Genomic DNA, 25955 nt, shown 5'->3' with positions numbered 1-25955 from the left:
TTATGACTGTGAAAATTATAGTATACATATTCACAGTATATGATCAAAAGGGGGGAACAGACTAAAAATCGCAAGCTGGTGACGTTGCTACCACTCACTACTGACACTATAGCGCCGTGATATCCTACTCAGGATGATTGTTCGCGCTTTATAAGCACTATTAACATTAACATTAACAACTTTGCTAATATATCTTTACTCTTTGCGCCGACGGGTCATGAACTCCTCTGAGATCACCATGACTGTTCATATTATAATATACATATTGACAGTATATGATCCCCAGGGGAAAACAGACTAACAACTGGAAGCTGGTGACGTTAATTATAAATCTTTAGGGTTTGCGCAGACGGATCACCAACACCTCTGAAGTGAAGTACAGTGTCAATATTATAATATAGAAAGTCACAATATATAAGCTAAAAGGAGCCTGAAAATGAGCAATGTTTGCTGTAATCTGTCTGTTTCTGAAAACAAGCTGCTAACGCTACAGAAAAAAAGGCAAAAACATGCAATAACACTGTTTTCTAGATCTAAATGTTTAAATATTGACAAATAGCTACGTATTATAAATATCTACTATGCCATAATCAAACAACTTACAACTCCGTAATATGTCTTGTTCCCGCAAAGCAAGAATCCAACGCTAGAAAAGGAAACCTGCATCACAGAATGGACACGGATAAATAACTCGCGAAAATGAAACTAATCGAACAACGGGTGTGGTTTATATACTTTTTGGTTATTGAGTAGTCTATGGAAGAAAGATGCGGCTCCGCCTATTTAGATGTCACGTTTTATAGTTTACACGTGCTCATGTTTTAACTGTTTAACTTGTGCACGTTTTGGGAAAAGTTTCAAAATGTGAAGCTGTAAAGGTTTTGATTTCCATCGTAACACGTATAAGGTCCTTAGTATGTACATACGTTGGAGAGTTTAAAAACTGTTACCCCGCAAACTGTGTCATTTGCATTCTCATGATTAAAAACATCTAAATAGAAGACATAAAAAAAATATCATTCACAATAGAAGAAGAAAAAATACGTGCTAATATTTGTCATCACTATGCTGTTAAATTAAAAAAATGCCACCATTTGTAAAGCGTACAGCTACCCCCGGAAAGGTGTGCCGGCTCTCGGGAGCGTTGGGAAGATTAAGCAAGGTGTTGCCCACAGGGAGATAGTGGTGGGCTAACATGCTGCTCGAGCCGGGAATCGAACTGTGAACACTGTTGTTCGAAGTCAGGTATTATAGGTGCTGCATCACACTTTTACTACACTTATATGTTAATTACTGCTAATTAAGTTGTAAACATTGTTAAATTATAAGTAGGGCTTCCTGTTTTCCGTTTATACAGATTTTTACAGATAAATATAGACAGAAAACTATTTATTTTCCTCTCTGTATTTGTTTAAAAATGTGGTTAAAAACGGAAATTGGGTTATTTTTTGAGCGATTCTAAATGCTGTCAATCATGACTACCAGGCTTATAGGTCTGTCATTCTAAAAGTAACAATGGTTAAAACAATAAAAGAATTTTAGTAAAGAGCCTTAAACAGCAATATATATGCTCGTAAAAGAAAATATGCACATTTTAATATCAAGGTTGTGCATATGTTATCATCTGAGAGTGTTTATATGACTGAAAACGGTCAGTCCTTCAGGCATGAGTGCATATTTATCAGAAAAATAAATGTGGAAAAACACTCATTTCAGATTCATTTTTACACAAAACCCAAAATATATATGGGTAAATACAGATCAAATTATTAAAACAATATATGGATAAATACAGACGGAATTGCCCCAAAAATAAATACCATAAAACCAGGAGCCATAGTTCTAAGTTATAAAAGACTACTGTTAAGTTAGATTTCACTATAAAAAGTATACACGTCTTTTTAAAATTTACTTAAACATTATATGTTATAGGGACATTGTAGTTAGAAATTAGCATTTAAAAAACCTTTGACATTCACTGCAAAAACCATAGGTTTTACAGAAGTTATAGTTAGAAATTTGCATTTAAAAAACCTTAGAAATTCACTGAAAAAAACATAGGTTCCAGGGGCGTTCTAGTTAGCTGGACATTTCACTCATACAAAACCATAGAAATTCCACCGTTATAGTTAGTTCAGCTAACTATAACTCGCGCCCCCGCAACGTCCTGCTAATGACGTCACATATAACATCATTCATGGCATGGTCAGTGACATCACTGATGACATCACTGATGACATCACTGATGACATCTCAAATTACATCACTGATGACATCATCCACGTGATAATTCGATGCACCTCCTCACACCCTAATATAACCTTTGATACACCCATTCTAAAATACAGACTACCATTTTTGAAACCACAGAGACACCAATACCAGTTACTACATACCCACTTACTGATTCTTAGGTCTACACACACATCCACTCATTCACCCATACAATCACTTATACATGCAGTCATTCCTCAATACAACACTATCATATGCAGTCATACACCTATTGAAACAGTCACATATCGTCATTCATCCATGAAGTTGCTCACAGACCTCGATAGTCATGTAAAGAATCAATCACACTCCCATTTACTCACCTATACAGTTATACACACACCACCTCACTAATTCATACAGATAGTAGTGCATATTTGCTCATATATAATCAGTGATACAAGTACACACTCATCCATACAGCCACTTTCGTAATTACTCACTGTCACATATAGTTATTTATATATACCATCACTCACATAAACTGCCTTTTACATATGTAGCTACTTACATGTACCACTGAGATCTCCATTCACTCACGAACGCACCCATACACACACTCACCCAGTCATAGAGCTGTTTCCACATGCAGTCTTGAACCCATACACCCAGTGAATCAACTAGTCACACATCTATGCATAGTCACACACCTCCAACACACACACACACACACACACACACACACACACACACACACACACACACACACACACACACACACACACACACACACACACACACACACACACACACACACACACACACACACACACACACACACACACACACACACACACACACACACACACACACACACACACACACACACACACACACACACACACACTCAGGCACCTCTACAAATACTCAGGCAATCAGTCAATAACCCATATAAACTGTCATGTAGCTACTGACTAACGCATGTACTAGCTTACACAACAACAGACACACTGATACAGACATTCACACAGTTTAGTCACTAATGCATGCATTCAGTAAGACACGTTTAATCAGTCACTTATACAATCAGACACACACCTCTTAAATCCTTCATCCAGACACTTGTACACCCACTGATACTTCAATACAGCTTGCCATATATATAAAACATATTTAAACTTTACAGAAACACACAGTCACTGGATGATGTCATCGGTGATGTCATGATGTCATCAGTGATGTCATTTGAGATTTCATCCGTGATGTCATCAGTAATGTCACTGACCATGCCATGAATTATGTAATATGTACCGTCATGAGCAGTGTATTGCGGGGGCGCGAGTTATAGTTAGCTGAACTAACTAGAACGGTGGAATTTCTATGGTTTTGTAAGAGTGAAATGTCCAGCTAACTATAACGCCCCTGAAACCTATGGCTTTTTAAGTGAATATATATATATAGATTTACCTCCAAATTCTCTACAGTTGTGCTGTAACTACTATTGAAATACAAGTTAAAACCGATATTTCCTTTGCAATTATATATTTTATGCATTTTTATTGTTTGCTGTGTTGACTATTTATACAAATGGGTTGTTAATGGTACAAGTTATGTCCCGTTTTTATATCCCACTGCAGAAGTTACAAGTAATATTTTGCTTTGAAGGTCTGGTGAAGGTCATTCACTTTTATGATACTTGTTCCCTTTCAGTTCATCCAGAAGCTTGCGCAAACCTCTTGGTTTCCAGCACCAGCCCAAGAAATGTCACCCTCTCTTGGTTGTTACGTGGGAACTTCACATTACTGAAGCTTAATTGTCAAGTTGAAACTAGCAAAAACACTGGCGTATCAGAACTGGTAAAAATTGTTTTGCTTCAAATTGTTAAAAACATGGTTGTAATAAGCAATTTTGCATCAGTACAGTTTAGTAACTTTTCAGTTGCCAAATACATATTTTTGGTTTACGGATGTATATTGTAAAATAATGTGTTTTAATTTATTCGTTTATTTACGCAAAGAGTTTGTGGATCCAAAAGATTTTGCTTCACTTGAGAGTGCTAGATGATTGATTCCATTTAAAACTAATTTCAGAGCGAGAATTTCAGGAAGACTAGAAGGTTCAGACAAACTTTTGCATCGCATGAAAGTATATGTTTTCTTCAAGAAGTCTTGTTAAAGAGGGTTGCCTGATCTCTAGTAGAGGGACTGGGGTAGTCTTGTGTCCTGAAAGCGTCTGTAAAGACCAAGATCTTTAGGTCTTTCATAAACTCTGGGCAGTTAGTTTAAGCTCTTGGCGATAGGACAATCTAAATGCAGGGCCCAGGACTTTGAGGGATCTTCCACTGTTTGATTTGTCTACTTTTACTTTGGTAGAGGTGAGAGGCATTTTTGGACCTTGGATTCTTCCTTGATCCGTTTTATGAGGCCAAATTTTGCAGGTAGGGAAATACTCTTTTTAATGAAGGCATCTTATTATGAACTGAATTCTTCACTTTACTGGAATAAGTGGAGAGGTGTCAGAGGAGGGGGAGCAAAATAGTGATTTTTTGGATGCAGGCAAATTCTTGCCACCTGAAACTTGATTCTGAATAGTACTTGTTTTGGCCTGTGGGAGCTACTGATCTTTCCTCATGATATAAGCATTCACCGGTATGCAGATAATGACTAGATTTACCCATGGAAGTTTATCTGTGGAATAAAGGACTTTTTCAGTATCACACCAGTTTTTAATTTTGGTTATGTTTTTGAAGTAGGAGGAATTGGGGCTTGTACAAGGTCAGAAGACCATGTAAAGTGCAGGTGAACTTTGATATTAATGAAAATCCCAAAGATATGAACCTCTGTTTTTTACCCTGTTCAAGGTAGTACTTTGATCATCCAAATCTCTCTCCAGCCAGAGAGGAGTATTGATATCATTGGCATTCCAGTGGAATTGGATATGGCAGAGATTGCTGACTTGGGTGAGAGGGCACATGTACTCATTGAACAGGAATGGGTATAGCGACGAACCAAGCAGTACACTCCTACATTTCTGAAACTTGTATCCAAAACATGTCAGAAAATAAAGCATCCGTTCGAAAGATAAACTAGTAACCTTGGGGTGAAATTGTAGACTGTAGCATGTGTGAAACCCAAGAGACTCTATCTGATGTCCCTTCTGGCCAACAGTCCTGCCTTACTGTACAGATTCAGGCTCAGGGTGCTTGGCATGGTCCAGTAGTGTCACTCTTGCAGTCTGCGACCTATATGACTCACAAGGGCCCCTTATGCTTATTGCTATGCTCAACATAAAAAAGACACCACCTTCTGACTGACAGTTGTTGCAGTGACTACGCTTTCAGATATAAGCAAAGCATGCAAAACCCTTACATGCTTGGAGGAATATAGCTAGGATTCGTGAAATTGAGTCTTCAGAAACTGCTTAGACCCAACTATACAGTACACTCACAAGTCCCAGGGAAAGGATAGACAAATAAGTCATAACTAGATACTTTAATGATATTAGATTTTCCTTTAAGGTTCTAAATAGAGATAGAATTAAACATTTTGCATAGGCTGTACATTGAACCAGAGGTTCTACATAGGGCTTGGTACCATGGGATACAGCTGAAAGGGCTGCTAGGCTATGGGCAACAGCGTGGATGTTGTTTATTGATGTTTCCGTACACAATTTCCTTTAATGATATAATTCCATAGTGAAATCTTGGGATTCTGCAGACATTCGCCTTTGGAAATGGATACTCTCCCAACTTTTACTCTTGAATGCAAGGGATCTGGAACCTCCTCTAACCCTGCTGCAGCAGACTACTTATGAGAACTATATCAGAATTGTGTATAAACAGCTGGCAGATTCCATATTTTCTTGTCCCTCAGTTATCTTAGATGTTCTTATGATTCTAATCACAGCTGTAACTTATTGTCGTGCTGATGGTATGATTGGCCTTGTTTTAGGGTGTGGTGGAACTATAACAGAGCACAGTAATATATTGCTTTGATGTGAAAAGATTTAGGAGTGATAAGGTTTGCATTCAACTTTTAGTTTATATTCATCTGACCCTCATAGTCAATTGTGTGTTTTATCTTAGTAATACCCCATTGCATGTAGATTTTATGTACCTCTGACTGTCTTTTTTAGTGAACAATAAGACTTGTACAATGCCAGATTCTATTTATACATTGCACACCTCTTTTATTTTCAATAACAATTCAGAAACCTCTCAAAATCAGGTCATAACATAAAGAATTTTAGTGTATTAGATGATTCCTGCAGAAAGTTACATTGTTTGGTATAAATATATATTGGTAAGTATGAATTTCGCATGGAATTTTAGTGCAGAGTAAGTACACCAAAATTGTGCAGAAATCTCTCTTCACTATCACTTGCTGTTTGGTCAGGAATTAGATAACTACTTTTTCTGAAAGTACAGTATTGGAGCCATCCTGATAACACGATTACTTGATTTTGGAGTACGGTTGGGCATGTGTCTTGGACCATTAAAAAAGCAAGAGAGTGCCATCTGTCCTTATCTTAACCTTGCACTCAGTCAAATCTCAAGCATTTAAAAGATATACATTTTTAACAGATAACTAGTATAAGCCCTTTGTCACCCTGAGGATCAGCCAATCCTCTAAAATTCTGAATTCCCTGCAGCAGAACCATAATGTATATGAGCCCTTAGTCATTATACGTCCCATCCAATCAGCTTCCAGCTTCTCCTTCTTTCTGTTGCAAGGGTCTTTATGCTCCATATTTCTAAAGCAGAGGGCAACATAATCAATCAAATGCACTGGCTGAATAGACCTTTTCTGGTTTTGTCCCAGACACTCAAAATCGCACACCTCTTAATTCAATAACATATCAGGGTTCATCGTGACCATAACTCTTAAAGGGCACAAAGAGCACACCCCACAACAGCGTATTGCATGTCTGGAAGCAAAACAACATAATCAAGATTTCTACTTATTATCGTCCGTTTCTCTCAGAGTTTGCATTTGCTCTACCATATTCTCATCAAGTTAAACCCAGGAGTCTTGTGCAGTGCTGACCTGAAGTCCAATAGCAGGATTTATGTAATCTATATTTCAGAGTCCTGGCTCAAAACCGTACATACTTGATGTCCATGTACTACATTTGAAAACCTGCTACTTTGAGCTCCTGTCATGCCCCTTACTATTGACCTCCTGCCTAACCAATTACCTTTCACCTCATCTGTTGTCCCACTGGCCAGTGCTTAGCATTCCACAACAAGATCTGTGACCTTTTTACAGCAGTCTCAATCAACACTTCAAACAATATGGATTTTCCACCATCCTTTACAATGATGAAAATTGCCTTTTTGGACCCTCTGCCGACAAACATAATGAGCCTGGTCACACAACTGGCCCAGCTCTAATGAGAGATCCTGGTTCTCAACTGCACATAGATAGGGTTGTCTCCCCTCCAACCTAACAAGCAAAACCATAAACCAAAGTGACTGAAAAAACTAATAGAGACCATAAGCATATCCTTGAGAAACGTTTCACAGGATGCCCTTCACCAAGACGTGACAGCTGTAGCAGTCATTTGAGGAACAGCTCCAATGCTGAAGCTCTTATATGAACCTCTATTAGTCTCTCTAGATTACAGCAGATACTCGCACCCCACTGAAACTCTGTTGCTAGAAAACCTAGCTATATGTACCATGGTACAGCCAGGATCTCATCCACAGTAACCATGCCATCAGACATCAAGTGAAGAAGTGGATCCACACAGAAGTGCTCGATGAACTCACAACCCTGAAATAACTCCACTCTACAAACAGACAGCTCTTCATTGCCCACTGCAATACTGTCATCAGCAAGGCCTCCAACAAAAGTGACAACTTATCAAAGTGGACCAGCACTGCCCTACTAAATCAGCTGTGGTATTTAATTCAAAGGAGTAGTGCTAAGCTGTCAACTTCAAGTACGAGATACACAAGAAGCAAGACAATATTGACAGCACGCTTAATGCTGATGGTCCCTTGACCAAGCATTCTCGGAATAACCCCATATTGTCCATATCCATTACTCTCTCCACAGACAACATCTAAGCCGACTACCGTCCTCATCAATCTTGCCTTCAAAGTAATTTGTTAGATGCCTTTTAAGCTGAACAGATACTGCCACTTCTGAAAACCCCCATCTTGAGGAAATCACCAGGCTGTTGGATCTGACATTTCTAGGAAGGTTCATCATACATACTATTACAACCAGCTCCATAACATAACCAAGGACAGCTCTCTCTTATCAAATGCCAGTTCTCCTTCATGCTCTGATGCAACCATCCAATTAGATCACAGCACTTTCCAGATGATAATTAAAACACCTATAAACGTTTTCATTTTATTTGACTACTGTACAACCTTTAAAACTCTTGACCTCTTCGAAACCTTTGAAGCAGTGTGTCATAATTTGCTGTCTTTCAGTCTGTAGCTATATGGGCAACAGTGGTTTTGTCCATCAGTTAATTGTCATATGCTGCTAATACTCAGCTTCTTTTTAGGTTGGACAGTACTTAGGATGAAATGTGACACTCTCCTCAATCCTGTTTTTAGCCGTCCAAGCAGCAATATGTTAAAGGTGAATGCCAACAAGACAGAGGTATTAATTTGTGGCCCAAACCATCTAGGGAATGCTGAATTCTGGCCTAGCCCATTGAGAGCTCCCCTTTTTCGAACCATCCTGGGCAGAAATGTGGGTTTCTGGCTTAATGAAGATCTCCTGTTATAGAAGCAGGTTGATTCTGTTACTTGTGTCTTTCAGTTAAAACTTCTGAACAAGATTCTCCTCTTTGGGTGGCACCGTGAGGTATCCAGACTCTTTTACCTTTAAAACCTGTCATCTATGGCTTCTGACAGAAGCTGTCTCCAAATTGCAGTTAGTTTATAGTAGAAGTTAGGTCTCTGGTTGGCAGAGTTACGCACCCTATTGAAGTAGGGACCACAATCGTAGTTAGGGTAAGCTAGATACACACTAAAAGATTACCTGTGCTCACCCTTTGGTAGCTTGGCACAGTGCAGTCAGGCTTTTCTACAGAGGCGATGTGTAAAGTATGTGGCTACACACACACAGTAAAACAATGAAAATACCACAGTACTCCACACTGGATTTGAAAACTCAACAATACTTTTATGTGTAAAACAAGACCAAAACAACAAAAATCCAGTTAGTAGAACCGAAGTTATGAATTTTTGAAGAATAATCATAAATGGTGCTCTGAAGTCAATAGTCCGAAAAGGTTATTTGAGGTCGCGCTAGACTGAGGTACATCCATAGTTTAGGCTGACTGCGATGGAGGACAGGCTGGCTACAAGACCCACACATGGTCACTGAAAAAGTACCTTGGGTGGAGCAAGCGTTGCAATTAAAGACTCGATGCATCAGTTCTGATTCACAGCGTCAGGTCTGTCGTCGTCATCAAGCCTCACAGTCTGGTCCCGCTTCAGCATCAAACCCCTTACAATACGGGCAGTGGGCCATAGTTGAACCTTGCAGTCAGGTGCCACATCGCCACTAAGCCGCATATGTACGTCATCGGATCATCACTGTGTCGGCATCAAAATGCACTGCGTCGGTCCAAGCGGTGCAAAGTCATTGCTGTGTCGATTTTGAAGCACAACAGCTGCAGATCTGAGGCCCAGGACTGGATTGGCAACTAAGGTAAGGGAGGACTCACGGATGGCAGAATCCAGCACCAGCAGTGTTGAGGGAAGTCTTTGAAGGCCCTGAGATGTCAGAAACAGGGGGCAAGCCAGCAAGCCCAAAGAGTCACCCTAGGTTCAAGTGCGATTAGTTCAATCCTTGTCTTCAGCAAGGCAGAGATAAGCAGGCAGCAGGGCAGCTCATCAGAGCAGGAAAGCAGTTCCTTCAGAACAGTCAGTCAAGCAGAGTGGCAATCCTTGTACCACTTCTGTCTTTACTTCTGGCAGAGTTCTTCACAGGTCCTGTAGTGTACGGTCTTGGTAGGGGCAGAGCCCCAGTACTTATACTCAAATGTGCCTTTCAAGTGCGGATTACTTTAAAGCAGGCCCTTGAAGTGTACAGGTCCCCTTTCATCCCAGCCCTCTCTGCCAGCCTGTTTGTGGGGGGAGTAATCAGCCCTTTGTGTGGGACACAGGACACTGCCTATTCAGATGTCAGCTCCCTCTCCCTGCCGAGGAAGAGCCATCAGAATGCATATGAGTTCTCTATCAGACCTGCCCTTCCTGTGTTTGTGGCTGTCTAGAGGGAATGCACAAAGTGTAACTGTCACCCATCCCAGATGTGTATTGGAGATAGGCTGCAGGCACACAAAGCTAAGTTAAGAGTCAAGAAATGCCCACTTTCCAAAAGTTAATTTTCTAAAATAGTAATGTTAAATCCAATGTTACCACTAAAGAGGCTTTCTCCTTCCTATCCCAAAGATAGGAAACATGATGGAGCTACTCATTTCTTATCAGTAATTACAGTATAAAAGGGTTTTAAGGAATTCCCAATGCTAGCATATGAGAGGAGTAGGCCTCACAGTAATGAAAAATGAATGTAGATGTTTGTCACTACCAGGGCATGTAAAATGTAAACTACATGTCTTACCTTGTAGTTGCATGTCACCCTGCCCCTAGGGCCTACATTAGGGGTGACTGATGTCACCCTTTTTAACTGCAGCACTTGGTTGCTTTGTAGCCAAGTTCCTACTGTATAAATCCCATATAGATACATATGCTATGTAGTTTGTATGCCTACTCTTTAAACTAAACGGGTAGATCAAGAAATACAGCTGCATAAAAATAAGTATTCCTTGATAGGAGGTCTTTAACTATGTACAACTAACAAATTTGCTGCCTTCTAGCTTGCAGTAGAGTACTGTTACCATGACTCTTATCCATAAATATCTTCAGTTGAGGTACCTAGTGTGCAGTAGAAATGCAAGCCATTGAACAGTCTTCAAAAATGTTTATAATTTGTGAGTTCTAAGCATTTCTATGGGCCATCCTTGACAATATGTTTTGTACATAAATTAGAAGTTTGATTCATCATATACCAAAAGTAGAACTGCCAGGCTCTCAGTGTCATGGCATTTCAGTAGGGTGAGCCCCACCACACTAAGACGCCACAGCAAAGCCCCCTGCTGCATTTCACTAATTTCTGTGAGAACTGAGAACCTCAGAACTTTTTGTTCTGTTCCCGCCATCTGCAAGTGCCCACGTTTCTCATGCTCTTGCTAGACAGCTGAATCCCCTCCCCAGCACCCTCCTGTCAGCAGGTACATCTCAATCCTTGTTGACCAAAGCATTGGAAGGGTAAACAAGGCTTTCATTAATCATTTGTACCCTGCTCTTGTACTGTGCAATGCAAAACAATCTAAACTGTACCAGCTCTTCGCCAACTCCAAGTCAGTCCAGTTCTCTTTAAGCCTCCAAGCCCCACTGGCAGTACCTGTACAAGGTTAAAGTCCCACTGACAGTACCTGTATGTGGGCAAAGTCCCAATGTCAGTACCTGTGTAAGGTTAAAGTTTCATTAGTGGCAGTACCTGTGTAAGGTAAAACAGTCTCACCAGCAGTAGCTGTATAAGGTTAAAGTCTCACTGGTGGCAGTACAAGGTCCCAAATTTTGCCTCCGCAAACAGTGCTCTAGCTCCCCTGCACTGGCTCCCCATTGAGGCAAGGAGAACTTTTAAAACACTGTGGCACATAGAGGGCTTAACGCCAAAGGACCCACTATGATAAGGGCACTCTTGATCGCTTACACCCCTAGTAGGGCTTTAAGATCCTCTAAGGGTCGATTCTTGAAGGTAACTAGAATTCGCAAGGCCAGATGGAGCAGTAAGTCCTTTTCATATCTTGTCCCCAAATATTGGAACACGCTCCCTATAGAATTAGGGTGCCTAAACAACGAAACATAGTTCAGAAAAAAGGCTAAAAGCCTGGCTATAGCCACATTAATAGCCCCCCTGTGTTTCTCCAATTGTCCGGAATCAACGCTATGTCTTAGCCAGTGCTGGGAAGCCTATGGATAGACATGCGCTTTAGAAATCCACTTAGCATAACACCTGAATAAGGTTAAATTCCCAACAGCTGCCCCTGTATAAGGTTAAAGTCTGACTGGTGGCAGTACCTCCATAAAGTTAAAGTCCCACTGGCAGCACCTGTATAAGGATAACATCCCACTTGCGGTACCTGTATAAGGCTAGAGTCCCACTGACAGTACCTGTATAAGGTGAAGTTCCCGCTGGCAGTACCTGTATAAGATTCAAGTTCCACTGGCAGTACCTGCATAAGGTTTACATCCAACTGGCACTACCCGTATAAGGTTATGGTCCCACTGGCAGTACCTGTATAAGGGTAAACCCCCACTGGCAGTACCTATATAAGGGTAAGGTTCCAGTAGCAGTACCTGTGTAAGGTCAAAATCCCACTGGCAGTACCCGTATGAGATGAAAGCCCCACTGGCAGTACATTCGTGAGATGAAAGCCCCACTGGCAGTACCTGTGGAAGGTTAAATTCCCACTGGCAGTACCTGTATAAAGTTTACATCCCACCAGCAGTATTTGTATATGGTTAAAGTCCCACCGGCAGTACCTCTCTGAGGTTTAAGTTTCACTGGCTGTACCTGTCTGTATAAGGTTAAGGTCCCACTGACAGTACCTGTATAAGGCTAAAGTCCAACTGACAGTACCTGTATAAGGTTAAGTTCCCGCTGGCAGTACCTGTATAAGGATAAAGTCCCACTGGCAGTACCTGTATACAGTAAATGTCCCACTGACAGTACCTGTATAGGATTAAATTCCCACTAGCACTACCTGTATTAGGTTAATGTCCCACTGACAGTACCTGCATGTTTTTAAAGTCCCACTGGCAGTACCTGTATGAGGGTTAAGTCCCACTGGCAGTACCTGTGTAAGGTTAAAGTTCCACTGGCAGTACCTGCATAAGGTTAACATCCCACTGGCAGTACCTGTATAAGGGTATGGTCCCACTGGCAGTACCTGTATAAGGGTAAGCTTCCATTAGCAGTACCTGTGTAAGGTTAAAATCCCACTGGCAGTACCTGTGTGAGATGAAAGCCCCACTGGCAGTACATGCGTTAGATGAAAGCCCCACTGGCAGTACCTGTGGAAGGTTAAAGTCCCACTGGCAGTACCTGTATAAAGTTTACATCCCACCAGCAGTATTTGTATATGGTTAAAGTCCCACCGGCAGTACCTCTCTGAGGTTTAAGTCTCACTGGGTGTACCTGTCTGTATAAGCTTAATGTTCCAGTGGCAGTACCTATATAAGGTTAAATTATTAGATTATAGATATAGAGGTGGGCAAGCCAAGAAATTAACACAGATAGGTGTGGCTTGGCTCGTCGAGCCCGTGCAGGAGCCAGTCCCTGAAAATAATTGCTGTGTAACTCAAACAACAAACATCACGTAAAATATAATTCAAAAAGTGTATTTCTTTAACAAGTGGCAACTTGGGAATTAATATGTCACATTAGAGCACTGCACTGAGAAGTACTTAATAGAAGTGATAGTTTTTAAACCTGACCTTAGAACCATTCTGCCTCCACCCTGTCGACAGATCTATTAGTGAAATAATAGGCAAGACATTTGTTATGTGAACTGTTAGACCTGGCATCTTTTGGCGTACTTCCCCTGTCATTTTGTTTTCTGGCCTCCTGGTTTTGAAGGTACGTTGGACTTCGTTTTGCTGGTTTAGTGCACAATTTCTCACTGCTGCTCAGTGTTAAAGTGCAAGTTCTCCTACTGTAAATTGTGTTTATGGATTTGGTGTTTCCATGTTTGGATTATTTGATTTACTACTAAGTCCCTAGTATAGTGCACTGTGTGTGTCCAGGGCCTGTAAATCAAATGCTGCTCGTGGGCCTGCAGCACTGATTGTGCCACCCACCCAAGCAGCCTTTCAAAGGTGTCTCAGACCTGCCACTGCAATGTCTGCGCACAGTTTTTACTGCCATGACAACCTAGCATGTGCGCCCACTTGCCAGGCCCTAACCTTCCGTTTTTCTTACATGTAAGGCACCCCTCAGGTAGGCTCAAGGTACCCTCTGGGCAGGGTGCATTGTATGTGAAAGGTAGGACATGTCCTGGTGTGTGTGACATGTCCTGATAGTTAAATACTGTGTATTTCGTTTTTCACTATTGAAAGGCTATCTGTCCCATAGCCTAATATGGGAGTTGCTTTGTAACAGCTTACAAATATAACTTTCCTTTGGGACAAGATGGAAAAATTTAGTTTGGGCTCTCTAAACTCAGAGTTGAATAACACATCTTTTAGTAAAGATGGTTTTTAAATTGTATGTTTAAAAATGCCACTTTTAGCAAGTTGGCATTTTCTTGCTAAGCCATCCTATGTGCCTCTGCTGGGTTGTGTATTGACTGTCTGGTTTTGGGGTGACAGGGGCTGGGGATGTGCATTCACTGCAGACAGCCACAGGTTGAGGTGTGTCCTGCCTTTACTGGGTGACTCTGAGCTGAGTTGAAAAGACCTGGACTGCATTTGGAGTAGTGGGATGCCCTGTCTCCCGTGCCAATGCTGTCTCCACCTCTTGCCAAGACGCTGGACCAGAAAGGACAGAACTGGTTTGGAGTAAGCTGAGAAACGTTTTTGCCACTAGAGAACAAAGGCAAATGTGGTATAAATATTGGGGCCCAGAACTTTAGAACTCTTTTAGATCATTGAACCTGCCACGAAGATGAGCTGGAGAAGCTGTGAAAAGAAACTACCACTTTGCTGTGTTGGCCTTCAGTGGCTGCTTCTGAATTAGGCAGAGAAAGGACTGCACTTAACTTAACTTTCTGAAACCTTTGTCTGAGTTTCTCCAAGGGCTTGAGGTAGAGCTTGCCCCCTGTTCAAGAAGCCTCAAGAACAGCAAAGACTTCAAGTTCATCTGCTACCAGCACTGGGAACTGTGTGTTTTGTGCTGCAACAGAAGAAAAAGCTCTTTGCACCGCAACCCTGGTCTCCACTACGCTGCTGAGTCACTGCTTGCACCATGACTTGTGGGCACCGCACTTCACACCACCTCTCTTCACGCCTCCGCCCTGGTATCCCGAATGACGCCGCTCCATGCCGACATAGACACTGCTACTTGCACCATGGTTTGAGGGCACCGCTCGTAAGTTACATGATGCACCGCCCTGTCCCACAACGCAGCCATGACCTACCGACACCAGCGACTGGTTTGTCAGCCAACGACAGCGCTTCAGCAACAACGATGCACTGCTTGCACCGTGACCTGCTTGCACCGCGACCAGCACCGCACCACTTCGCACCGCAGCCCTGGTCTCACTGACGCTACTGGACGACCGTCACCCAGCCACTGCCGACACTGCGACTTGAGGTCACCGCACCCCTGCACTTCACACCGCAGCCCTGACTCCCACCGGAGCCGGTGCTCCTGACTTCAACCGCACGGAGCTCGATCTGCAACGAGTGCGACTTCAAGGGCCCGACGACTCCTGCACCAACCTCCGGAACAGACACCTGTTGACGCCGGCTCTTTGGAGCTCACCTCGAGGTCCTGACGCCCTGCATTTCTAAAGGTACTGTTTTGCGGGTTTACCCGACACTGCAGTTGGCCCGTGATGCCGCGGTCAGATAGAACTGTTTGGATTTGTTGTTCACAATGCCGTGATAGCCCTGGGCGTAGCTATCGACTTCAAGGAACAGTATTTTAAGTCTATTTTTCCTTATTGATAGGTCTAAGAACTGTATGGTGGATTTTTATCGTTGTTGTTCTTGTATGCACGGAAAAAATATTGGATATTTTTCTAAAACTGGTGTGGTGTCCTTTTGTAGTGTTTTCACTGTATTACTGTTGGTTATGTGCAAATGTTTTACACACTGCCTCCGAGATAAACCTGACGGCTCGTGCCAAGCCACCAAAGGGGTGAGCAGGGATTTTTTCAGTAGTGTAACTCTTTTATCCTGACTAGGAAGAAGGATCCCTACATGGATAGGGTAACAACCTGCCAACTAGAGACCCCATTTTGTAACATGAACTCAATATGCGGCCCAGTTTCTCATAAATAGAGCAACATTATAGTTTATCAAATCAAACACAATAGGCTTTTGTACAGCCGGTATTCTGAGCTCTCGGGTTTGAAGGTCTTATAGCATGCAATAGTGAGGAAAAAGAAGGATTGGTAAAATAAACTATTTGCCTTAAATCACACAAGTTAGTTAAGCAGGTTGCCGCGATTAATCCAGATATGTCTTACATTTTTAACTCAAATGTTAATGCTTTGTTTTTACCTCTTTGTGCATGAGGGTAGAGGGAGGTTGGCAGGCAGAACCCACATAGAAGCTCGACTCATTGTTCCAGCAGGACCCCGAGCTGAGTCAGAGGCGTGCTTTCAGAGGCTTTTCGCATAGTTATGGATCTGCCACATAAGTTATCTGCTGCACAATCTGCAGATTTTAACACAAAAAAATGTGTTTCTAGCTCAAATGGATCAAAAGTTACAAAGAGTATGGCGACTCGGGACCGTGAACTCCAGAAGACTTTTTGCAAAGGTTGACTGGTCATCTTTCAGTTACTAATTGCTGCATTTATGTGTTAAATCAATACTAATTAAGGTGAACGGTTCTCAGACACTTTGACCATGTGTAAAAATAATAAAATAATACTATAACAAAATGCGCCGCATCATGCAGCGTAATTTGCCTTCTCTTGCCTTATTATTTAGTCAACTCTGCTGAATAATTGTGGCCCCGAATATATGTGATATAAGCAGTTTTTAAAAGCCCCTTGGCAAAGCTAATGGAACTAAGCAGGCTCAGCGAGGATTACTACCTATAGTATGATGTTTTAAAACCCCAAAATACTATCGCACCATAACCTATTTTGTTGTCTACTCGCCTAACTCGGTCATAGGGTAAAGGTTTGCCTACATCGAAATGTTAACGTATCCCTAAATAACATGTAATAGGCTGTTGTGTTTAGTGATTGATATCAGTTTTTGCATTTTGTGACTCTTTACACGACTAGAATTATTAATGACCAAATAATTGGTAAGTTTTAATTTCGCAGAGAGGGCCTCATTACAAGTGCCCCAGTGTTTCTCCTGATATCCTTCTCTGCCAGATACCCGGACAGTACTCGGATATCGGCTATTACCAGGGAAATAGGAGAGAACGCCACCAATTCCCCTAGGTGATTCCCCATGTTCCCTCAGAGTTTAACCAGGAGATTTCGGCTGCTGTCTGCAGGGAAAGGGTTTTAACCAGCGGTGTCCCTACGGCTCTTGTAATTCTCATGAAGATTGCACGGGCACTCGAAATGAGACTGCGCGTTTATCGCACTAAGCTGGCCTGTGCAAAGAAGTCTTACTCGCCAAGTCCCTTGGCTAGTCGATATGTGGTAAATGAAATTCAGTAGTTTTATAGGTTTGATAATCCTATAATTGCCTGGCTCTTTATTGGCGAATATTGCAGTATGTTTATACAATCTATACTTATTTCAGGAGAATAATTTAATGTAGTGCCTTCCGAATGGACAATCCTCACATTTTTTTGCTCTTCTGCATCACCAGGCATAAACAGTTCTACTGTTTACTTTGCAAAGTAATTGTGGTTTGCATAACTTACTTTTGCCTTTTAATTTTGCCTCTGTGTTTATTGAGACTCTCCATCTCTTTACTGATTCTTATCTACTATACATTGACCATTTAACATATTTCTGTGTATTTACCAGGTGTTTGGTTAAGGTAGGGTTCTCTTTATGTGAAGTCAGAAGTGACGTTTCACTACAAGGCTACTTGGCAGAAATCATCTGGAAATATATATGCCTTATCTGCGCATTCTGCTCATGATATAAAATAGATTGAACTTTCTTGTTAGCATTATTTTATATAATAGCTTAATTAACAATTTTCAAATAAAAACACGGATTTTTGTCCTCCTCTTTTTGGTGTTGATATAGTTACAAACATCGCAAATGAGATAGAACAATATCAACTAGATAGCAACGCCATCTGTGGCATTTATGAAGCATTGGAGCCTGCAATCTCTGTAGAAAAGCCGTCTCTAATTTCCTTCTGTATAGGGGACTTGTGACGCAACCAGTCACCTGTGGTAAAGAAGTAACCTAGCTGCTCAAGTGTAAAAACTTATTTTGGCCTCGTTCCTCTATATGGTCATGGAACTCCTCAGTGACTTGCCATATCCTTGTAATGCACAGCAGGGTGTCCTTTATCCCATATATATTATCAATGAGCGCTCATAACCAGCTACCTCTGAAGTATGCAAAGTGGGATGCCCAGCAGAATATCTAACCCCACTCCCCAGCATAATTGGTATACCACTTTGTATGCTGCTGCTAGCAGACCAGACATGGTCAGGGAAAAGCCGCTGTATGGTGCCTACCTGGGCAGGTCAGACCTAATTTGTTCAGGAGCTTAAAACGGCTTACCCGATAGCTAGTAATAATCTCCAACTTTCACGAAGAGAATGTCATTTTCCATGGCTAGTGTTTTTATCAAGATTGAACAGATGTGGTATCCACCATGGGGGCCTCTTTTCAGCACCCCAATGAAGCATTAAGTGGGGCTGCCCCCCCGAAGAAGCTGGGTGACGACCCTGCCTCAGTTAGACTGCAGCAAGAAGATATGCTCAGAAGAGTGACCTCAGACTCCCCTGGGAGAGCTGTCTGGGCTATTTTGAGTCATGCGTGGGGCTTTGCTCTAATTGAGAGTAAACATCAGGTAATCCCTTCAGACATGCAAAGGGACACTGCAACGCCTGCATCCTCTCTAGCAAAGACTGTCCCTGTTCTTGATAAAGTGCTGCACTCACTCAGGTCCCGGTGTCACCTGTTTGTGACCTTACTCACATGCCTGTTATCTATTCTGGACTCTCCTCGTGCCCTGACAAAATGAAAGAGTTTGTGCGTTCATCGAGTTCTTAGTCAAGGGGCGACCTCCAAGCCTGAATGTGTCTACTTTCTGTGCACTTTTATTTAGATGTGATATCCTTTGCATGCTAGGGATCAACCCACTGCTGCCCCATTCTGCAAACAATGGCCTGCACAGGCAGGGTGCTCAGTTGGCCAGCTCTTATTGGGGGCGGTAATACCCTCATTGAATGGGTTCCTCTTAATTATCAGATGTAGGACCCAGTAGATCTGGTTGACCTTTTTTAAATAACATTAACTGACCTCCCCAATTTCCCCAAGTGTTTGCACCCTCCTTTGCCACACACTATTTTGACCAATAGTGGATTTCATTTTGGATTACAGTCGAATAAATGTACTGGAGCTAGAAACGAAGATGCACTAAATCTATGACCAGAATGACCCAAGTCTCAAGGATGCTGGTGTTTGGAAGGCGCCTACGCATAGATACAATGGGCCCGATTTATGTAGAAATGTGCAGCAGAACAGTCAGGCTCCTAGGACACTGCCTGGGTCTGCTTTTACACTTTTGTTCCCTACACAAAACTCTTGTAATAGAGTGACTGGAAAGTCACGTCACACAAGTTTACAGGTGTACTATTGTACCTGTCATGACTTTGTATGGCTTTACTTTACCTCTGTGTAAAATTGTATATAGCATAAGATTCTATACAGTGGAAAGAGCAGCAGAATATGAAAACTCACATATTATTTTACCCTCTGTTGGAAGATATTTTCCCCTGTGAAGAATACCCTTCCCATAAAACCTCAGCAAATCAGGATTGCTCCAGTGTCCTTTCTATACTGGAAGCAGTTAATTCAGCTGCTGGCTTGACTAACATGCCAACCATTTCCAGGGTAAGAAAGGGTTGAATTTCAGTTTGTGGATGCCCACAAACTTGCATGTTTCGTAAACTAACAAAGCAAATCACGCATTGTAATGGCCATTTCCCACCCCTGATGAGACAACAACAGCTTTCAAAAACCAATGCGTTTTCAGCCACCAAGTTCGTGTTCACAGCTTTACGCGTCTGTTTTCCGTTTCTTTGTATCCTTGGCCTGTACCAAGGTTTTCCTATGCTCTCCCAGTGCACTCTGGAATCCATAGCTGAATGTTCTCCATCACAATATGTACAAATGATATACATTATTTAGCTTAAATGTCCTATTTCTTACACCTTTCTCTTGATTAATCACACCGGCAAAGCAAAATAAAACAAGACAACCACACAACTTCGGTCATCATTGCCAACATTAGATCTATTACTACAGAGGCTCAATCTCCTCCATCCAAGCACACTCAAGGTGTACTGTGCCACCAGTCCGCAAATGCCCTTCTTTTTCTAAAGAGCTTTTCTTTATATGTTATTTTGGAACATTTGGTTTTTCAGTATCTATGCCTTTTTGGTTGGCATACAATGGTGTCCATATGCTTCTGGGTTTTTTGGTGTTTTTTTTGCTCATATCTGGATACAATATTAGCCAAGAATATATTGTCCTTTGGAAAATTCCTTTTTCCCATAGGAGATGTGTAGATTGATTTTGTTTATTGTAACAACTCCTCAAATATAGTAGAAGCATTATTTTCTCTATTTTGCATTTCTATTAATATCAGAGATGAAGCATCATAATTGTATGGAATGTATTGAGTTCCTGCTCATTTTACTTCTGGGTTGCTTTGTACGTGTACCTCACCACCTTTACCCGCATAGCTAGAACAAATAAGCAGTGAGGTGATGGACACATTGGTCTAGTGATGCTCTCGATTAGATCATTTGGAACCTTGTGGATACACTCACCCATGACTGTTTTGTTTGCTCTGACACCAGCTCTGAGTCAAGTTACACAAGCCATTACTATGATATTTTCAAGCACTTTGTCAGCCCTACACTCTGTTGTAGTATCACTTTCTAACATCTTGGGCATCAGAAACAATCATTATTTACCCAGCGACAGACTATCTGCCTTTCTTTTGCCATAGAATTTAAAGTAAAACCTTACAAAATATGAAATTTGTTTTACAAGGGCGTGCCAATCCTTCTGCGATTAGCTGCCGCGATTACTTGGCACATGTTTCAAAAGAGAACACAACTTGTTGGAAAAATATATAAAAACAGCATGCAACCCAGTGACAATGAATGTAGGTGAGCTGTCACTGCAGTGCAGGGCTCAATGTCTACTTTGTTACCACTGCTATAAAGTCTTACTAAAGAAATCACTGCCTACTAAGTCATATAATCCATGCTACGATCACTTTACTTTAATGAGACTTTATCTCAGTGCACTGATTAATCTCCACACCCTCTGGTACTACCTCAATATCTTTGTTTATAACTTTTGCACATGCAAAAAGCGCGGAATAAGCAATATATGTGATCCGCTGAGAGTAATATGTTGCATTTATAAGCGTTAAGGGGCTGTGTGCCCCCCCAGCCCCTTAACGCTTATAAATGCAACATATTACTCTCAGCGGATCACCTGTAATGGTGTTGGCGTTGGTGACAGAGACGGATGCCGAAAATGGGGGTGAGCCGGCAGCTTCATCCCCGCTTTCCGTGTCAGGTGGGGGGTGTGAGGCTGCCACTGCTCGTGATGCTCCTGATGCTCCCAGTTTGGCTGCGGTTCTTGGCAGGTCTGGGGCAGAAGAAGGTATGACTGTCTCGGTTCTTTCCTCCTTCGGGAAGGGTGTCAATGGTGGGTGTTTAGAGGCGGAGGCCCAACGCATCACGATAGCTAGTATTGTTTAGGATGGCCCGCTGAATTTCACACACGCTCAAGAGAATGAGAATATAGAGAGGGTAGAGAGCGGTGCTGAGCTAGATACCGAGCTAGATCCCAGCGATTTTTTTTTCCCTGTAGGATGGGGCAGGGCAGTCAGATGAATCCGCCTCATGCACCTCTGACGAAAGCGGGTCTGAGGAAGGGGACAGAGATACTGAGATTAACTCAAAAACGATTTTGAAGAAGAAAAAAACTCACTCAGGTTTGAAGGATTTAGCATGGGATTATTCACCTACTAGCCAACTAATCGCCCCTTGCCCTACTCCCACTTCTCAACAACAATCCGACTCCACAATCCATATAGACCCTGCACCTTCGGCCCTCGATACCATCCTACAAGCTATTGCCGCACATCGGGAAGAAACATCTCAGGACTGGCGTAAGGCACAGACTGCTTTGCGCAAAGTCCAGGGAGTAGTGCGCAGACTAACAAAGACATGTAGCTCTTTTGGTGAGCGCTTGCCTGAGATTGAGTCGAGGATTGTTTCTAATGAGACCAAAACTGCAGCAGTTGCAGCTAGGGTGAGCTCTCATGAAGCAGAATTGACAGATGTCAAATGGAAATTGGAAGAATTCGAAAATTACCAGCGAAGGAATACCCTAAGACTGCTGGGGGTTCCCGAGGGGGCCGAAAGCGGGGATGCTCGCTCTTTTGTAATAGATCTGTTTCGTGATACTATGCCCGAGCTTGCTAGCTGGGATTGGGCCAAAGAAATTCAACGGGCTCACCGTATGCCATTTACCTTGAGACAACCGCAGAAAACTGGGACTTACACTCGTGCAATCCTTATCTTTTTTGGCAATTTCCTGCTTCGTCAGGCTGTTTTTGAAAAGGCCAGGCCAGAGTCTAGGCGAACGAGGAATGAAATTTCGTTCTTCGTTCGCCCAGATTTTTGCCACTCGACTGTTGAAAGGCGCTGGAGGCTGCGCCAGTTAATTAAACCTTTTCAGGATAAAAAAGCTCAAGCCTACCTAAATAATCCTGCACGGCTAAAGGTGATCTGGGGAGGAGAAGTTAAGTTCTTTACCTCAGAAATAAAAGCAAAGGAGTATTTAGAAGAGTTGAAGTAGATACAATAGGGAAAGGGAGGTAGGAAAAAAAAGAATAAAAGAACAGAAAGGAATAGAATGGAATAGAAAACGGAATTCTTTATTTAAAAAGGGGAGAGGAAAGAAAAGGAAAAAAAAAGGGAGAGCAGGGAAGGGGAGTGGAAAGAGGGAAGGAGTGAAGGAGAGAGGGAAGGAGAAGGAAAGGAGGGAAGGGAGGGGAAAGAGAGGGGGGAGAAGGGAAGGAGGGAAAAAAAAAAGGGAAAGGGAAAGGACATGGAGGGAGATATAATCATAATTATAAAACTAGGATCCAACCGTTAGAGAGCAGCTTGCGCTTGCGTTTGTTTTCTGTTTTTTTTTTTTTTTGCTCTTTTTCTTTTGATGAGACGGTTTACTCTTCCGTTGATGTTATTGGTTTTGCTTTAATAATACAAGGGATTAATTGAACTTTACACAGTGAATGTGGAACTTAATCGGCACACGCTCTGGTTGTACCGAGCACGACCATCACAACAGACCTTGGTGTCTGTATGCCTCACTCTGGGTGTTGGGTGGGAGGGGGGGCCTGTCATGTACAGGAAAGGTGTGTGGGAGGGTGTGGGTGGAAAAATGGGGAAAAAAGCAATTCCAATAAATAATTCGAAAACAGTGGCAAAACAAATAACTATGAGGATGGTTTTGGTTCATTTTTTGATGAGCAATGTAAGACTTACATATAGGCTCTTTTACTCATTTGGTATATCCAAGATGATAAGCTCTGGGAGATTAATTAATATCTCAAAATGGGTAGACTAACAATTTGTTCTTGGAATGTGGCGGGGCTGAACGACAGAAATAAAAGAAATCGACTAGGACAAATAATTAAGCAAGAATCTTTCGACATAGTTTGTTTACAGGAGACGCATCTACCCTGGGAAAAAAAAGATCTGCTTAAATTTGGAGGATATGATATCGTTGTTAGTACAACACAAACATCTAACACTCGGGGTGTAACTATACTAGTAAAATCATCTATTCAAATAACATCGCGCAAAAAAGCTGATGCCCTTGGGAGATGGGCAATTATAGAACTAACCTCCGGCGTAACTATCTGTTCAGTTTATGGCTCGAACCTAGATGACCCTCAAATATTTAAAGATCTTGAATCAGAACTTGTGTTCTGGCCTAAATCGATGGTTTTTTGTGGAGATTTTAATATATCTATGAGATTACCAGATAAAAGTTTAAACTGTTTAGGGTATGTGGGAAGAAAACCGAAAGTATATAAAGCAATTTGTCAACTTATGGATATCCATTGCTTAGTGGACATATGGGTAAAAAAAAAACATTCAGATCCTGGGTATACCTATTTCTCGCACCCCCATAGCAAATACGTAAGAATAGATTATATACTAACAACAACGGACCTGGCTGATCATGCTGAGATCACTAAACTTCCGAAACTACTATCCGACCACAATCCCTTGATTCTGTCGCTTCAATTAGATAATTTCACTAGACCTCGCACTACCTGGACATTCGATAGGAAATTATTATCTAATCAGGACTACATTATATATATTAAAAACTGGACACAACAATTTTGTTATATGAATCGCTATAGCGCACCGAGGGGAATGGTATGGGACTGTTTTAAAGCTGCCCTCAGAGGCGAAACGATTAGTTATGTGGCAAGGCATCTGAAAAAACAAAATAGTGAACAGCAAGCACTGATGCAGGAACTTATAACAGCTGAAGAGATACATACGTCGTTAATATCAAATGGTGGGGAGGCAGGACCCAGTATGTGTTGTATACTTGTTCTCAAAACAGAACTTAACAGCTGGCTGAATCAGAAAGCGGCAGAGACGTTTCAAGCACATCGAGCTAAGCTATATGAGAATGGAGATAGAGTGGGGAAGCAATTGGCGATGCATACTAGACAGAAATCCACATATAACACTATAACTACAATTAAAGCTAACAGCCAGGAATATACGAACTCTGAGGATATCGTTGAAATTTTCCAACAGTATTACCAAAAGCTATATCAAAACGATATCCCAGAGGGTTCAGATGTTTTGGATAAATCTGATAACTCAAATGAAATAGAAACTTTTATTAGGGAATTTATGAGAGATACGGAAGGATTCAAAATAATTGATAATGACACTAGGGAGGATCTGGATAGAGAAATTGACATTGCAGAGCTTCAATTAGCTCTATCAGGCTTAGCTACAGGGAAAGCAGCTGGTCCCGACAAGATCCCCCTCGAACTTTATAAAGTTTTAGGTACTCAAATTTTACCATATTTAGTTGACCTGTTTATCGGTATACAATCAAGCGGGAACCCCTCTGAATCCTGGAGAGATACTAACATAATCGTCTTCCCAAAGAAAGGCAAGCCAGCAGATTTACCTACATTGTACAGGCCGATCTCCCTGATTAATTCGGACTCTAAATTATATGCAAAAATTATAGCTAATCGACTCGGGAGGGTTATTGAACATCTGGTATCCCCGTGGCAACATGGATTTGTCCCGGGCAAAGGCACAACAGATCATACCCGCAGGGCTTTTACCTTGTTTGATGTTATGTCAAAAACGGGGGACCCGATGTCAATGATCCTCCTCGATGCTGAAAAAGCGTTTGATCGGGTGTCTTGGAGATTTCTGTGGGGAGTTTTAGAAAAATGTAATCTTGGGCCGGGACTTATTAACTCCATTAAGGCCATGTATCAACAACCCAGGGCCAAGTTACAAATGATGGGATGTGAATCGAGACCTATTAATATCTCAAGAGGTACCAGACAGGGGTGTCCTTGCTCCCCGATATTGTTTGCGCTATATATAAACCCCCTGATCATTAGACTATTATACAGCCAGAAAATAAAGCCAGTTATCGTTGGGGAACACGAGACTAAAATTCTTGCATACGCCGATGATGTGGTAGTTTTAACATCAGACCCCGCTGAGGCTATAGTTGAAATTGAAAGAATTACACGGCAATTTGGACAATATTCGGGATATT

The 25955-nt window shown here is 41.8% G+C and overlaps 1 protein-coding gene across 4 annotated transcripts in view; it reads left to right on the top strand.

Annotated features, from left to right (window-relative positions):
• Window positions 1-25955, top strand: part of LIFR (LIF receptor subunit alpha) — a 636999-nt gene that overhangs the window by 466681 nt on the left and 144363 nt on the right. For all 4 annotated transcript variants that reach the window (XM_085631117.1, XM_085631122.1, XM_085631121.1 and 1 more), the window contains exon 11: window positions 3925-4070. In XM_085631117.1, coding sequence (XP_085487243.1) covers window positions 3925-4070 — 146 coding nt within the window. The remainder of the gene's footprint in view (window positions 1-3924; window positions 4071-25955) is intronic.

This window comes from Triturus cristatus, chromosome 2_1 (assembly GCF_964204655.1).
Source record: "Triturus cristatus chromosome 2_1, aTriCri1.1, whole genome shotgun sequence".
NCBI classification, from domain to species: Eukaryota; Metazoa; Chordata; class Amphibia; order Caudata; family Salamandridae; genus Triturus; species Triturus cristatus.
This window is presented reverse-complemented; position numbering and strand designations above follow the sequence as displayed.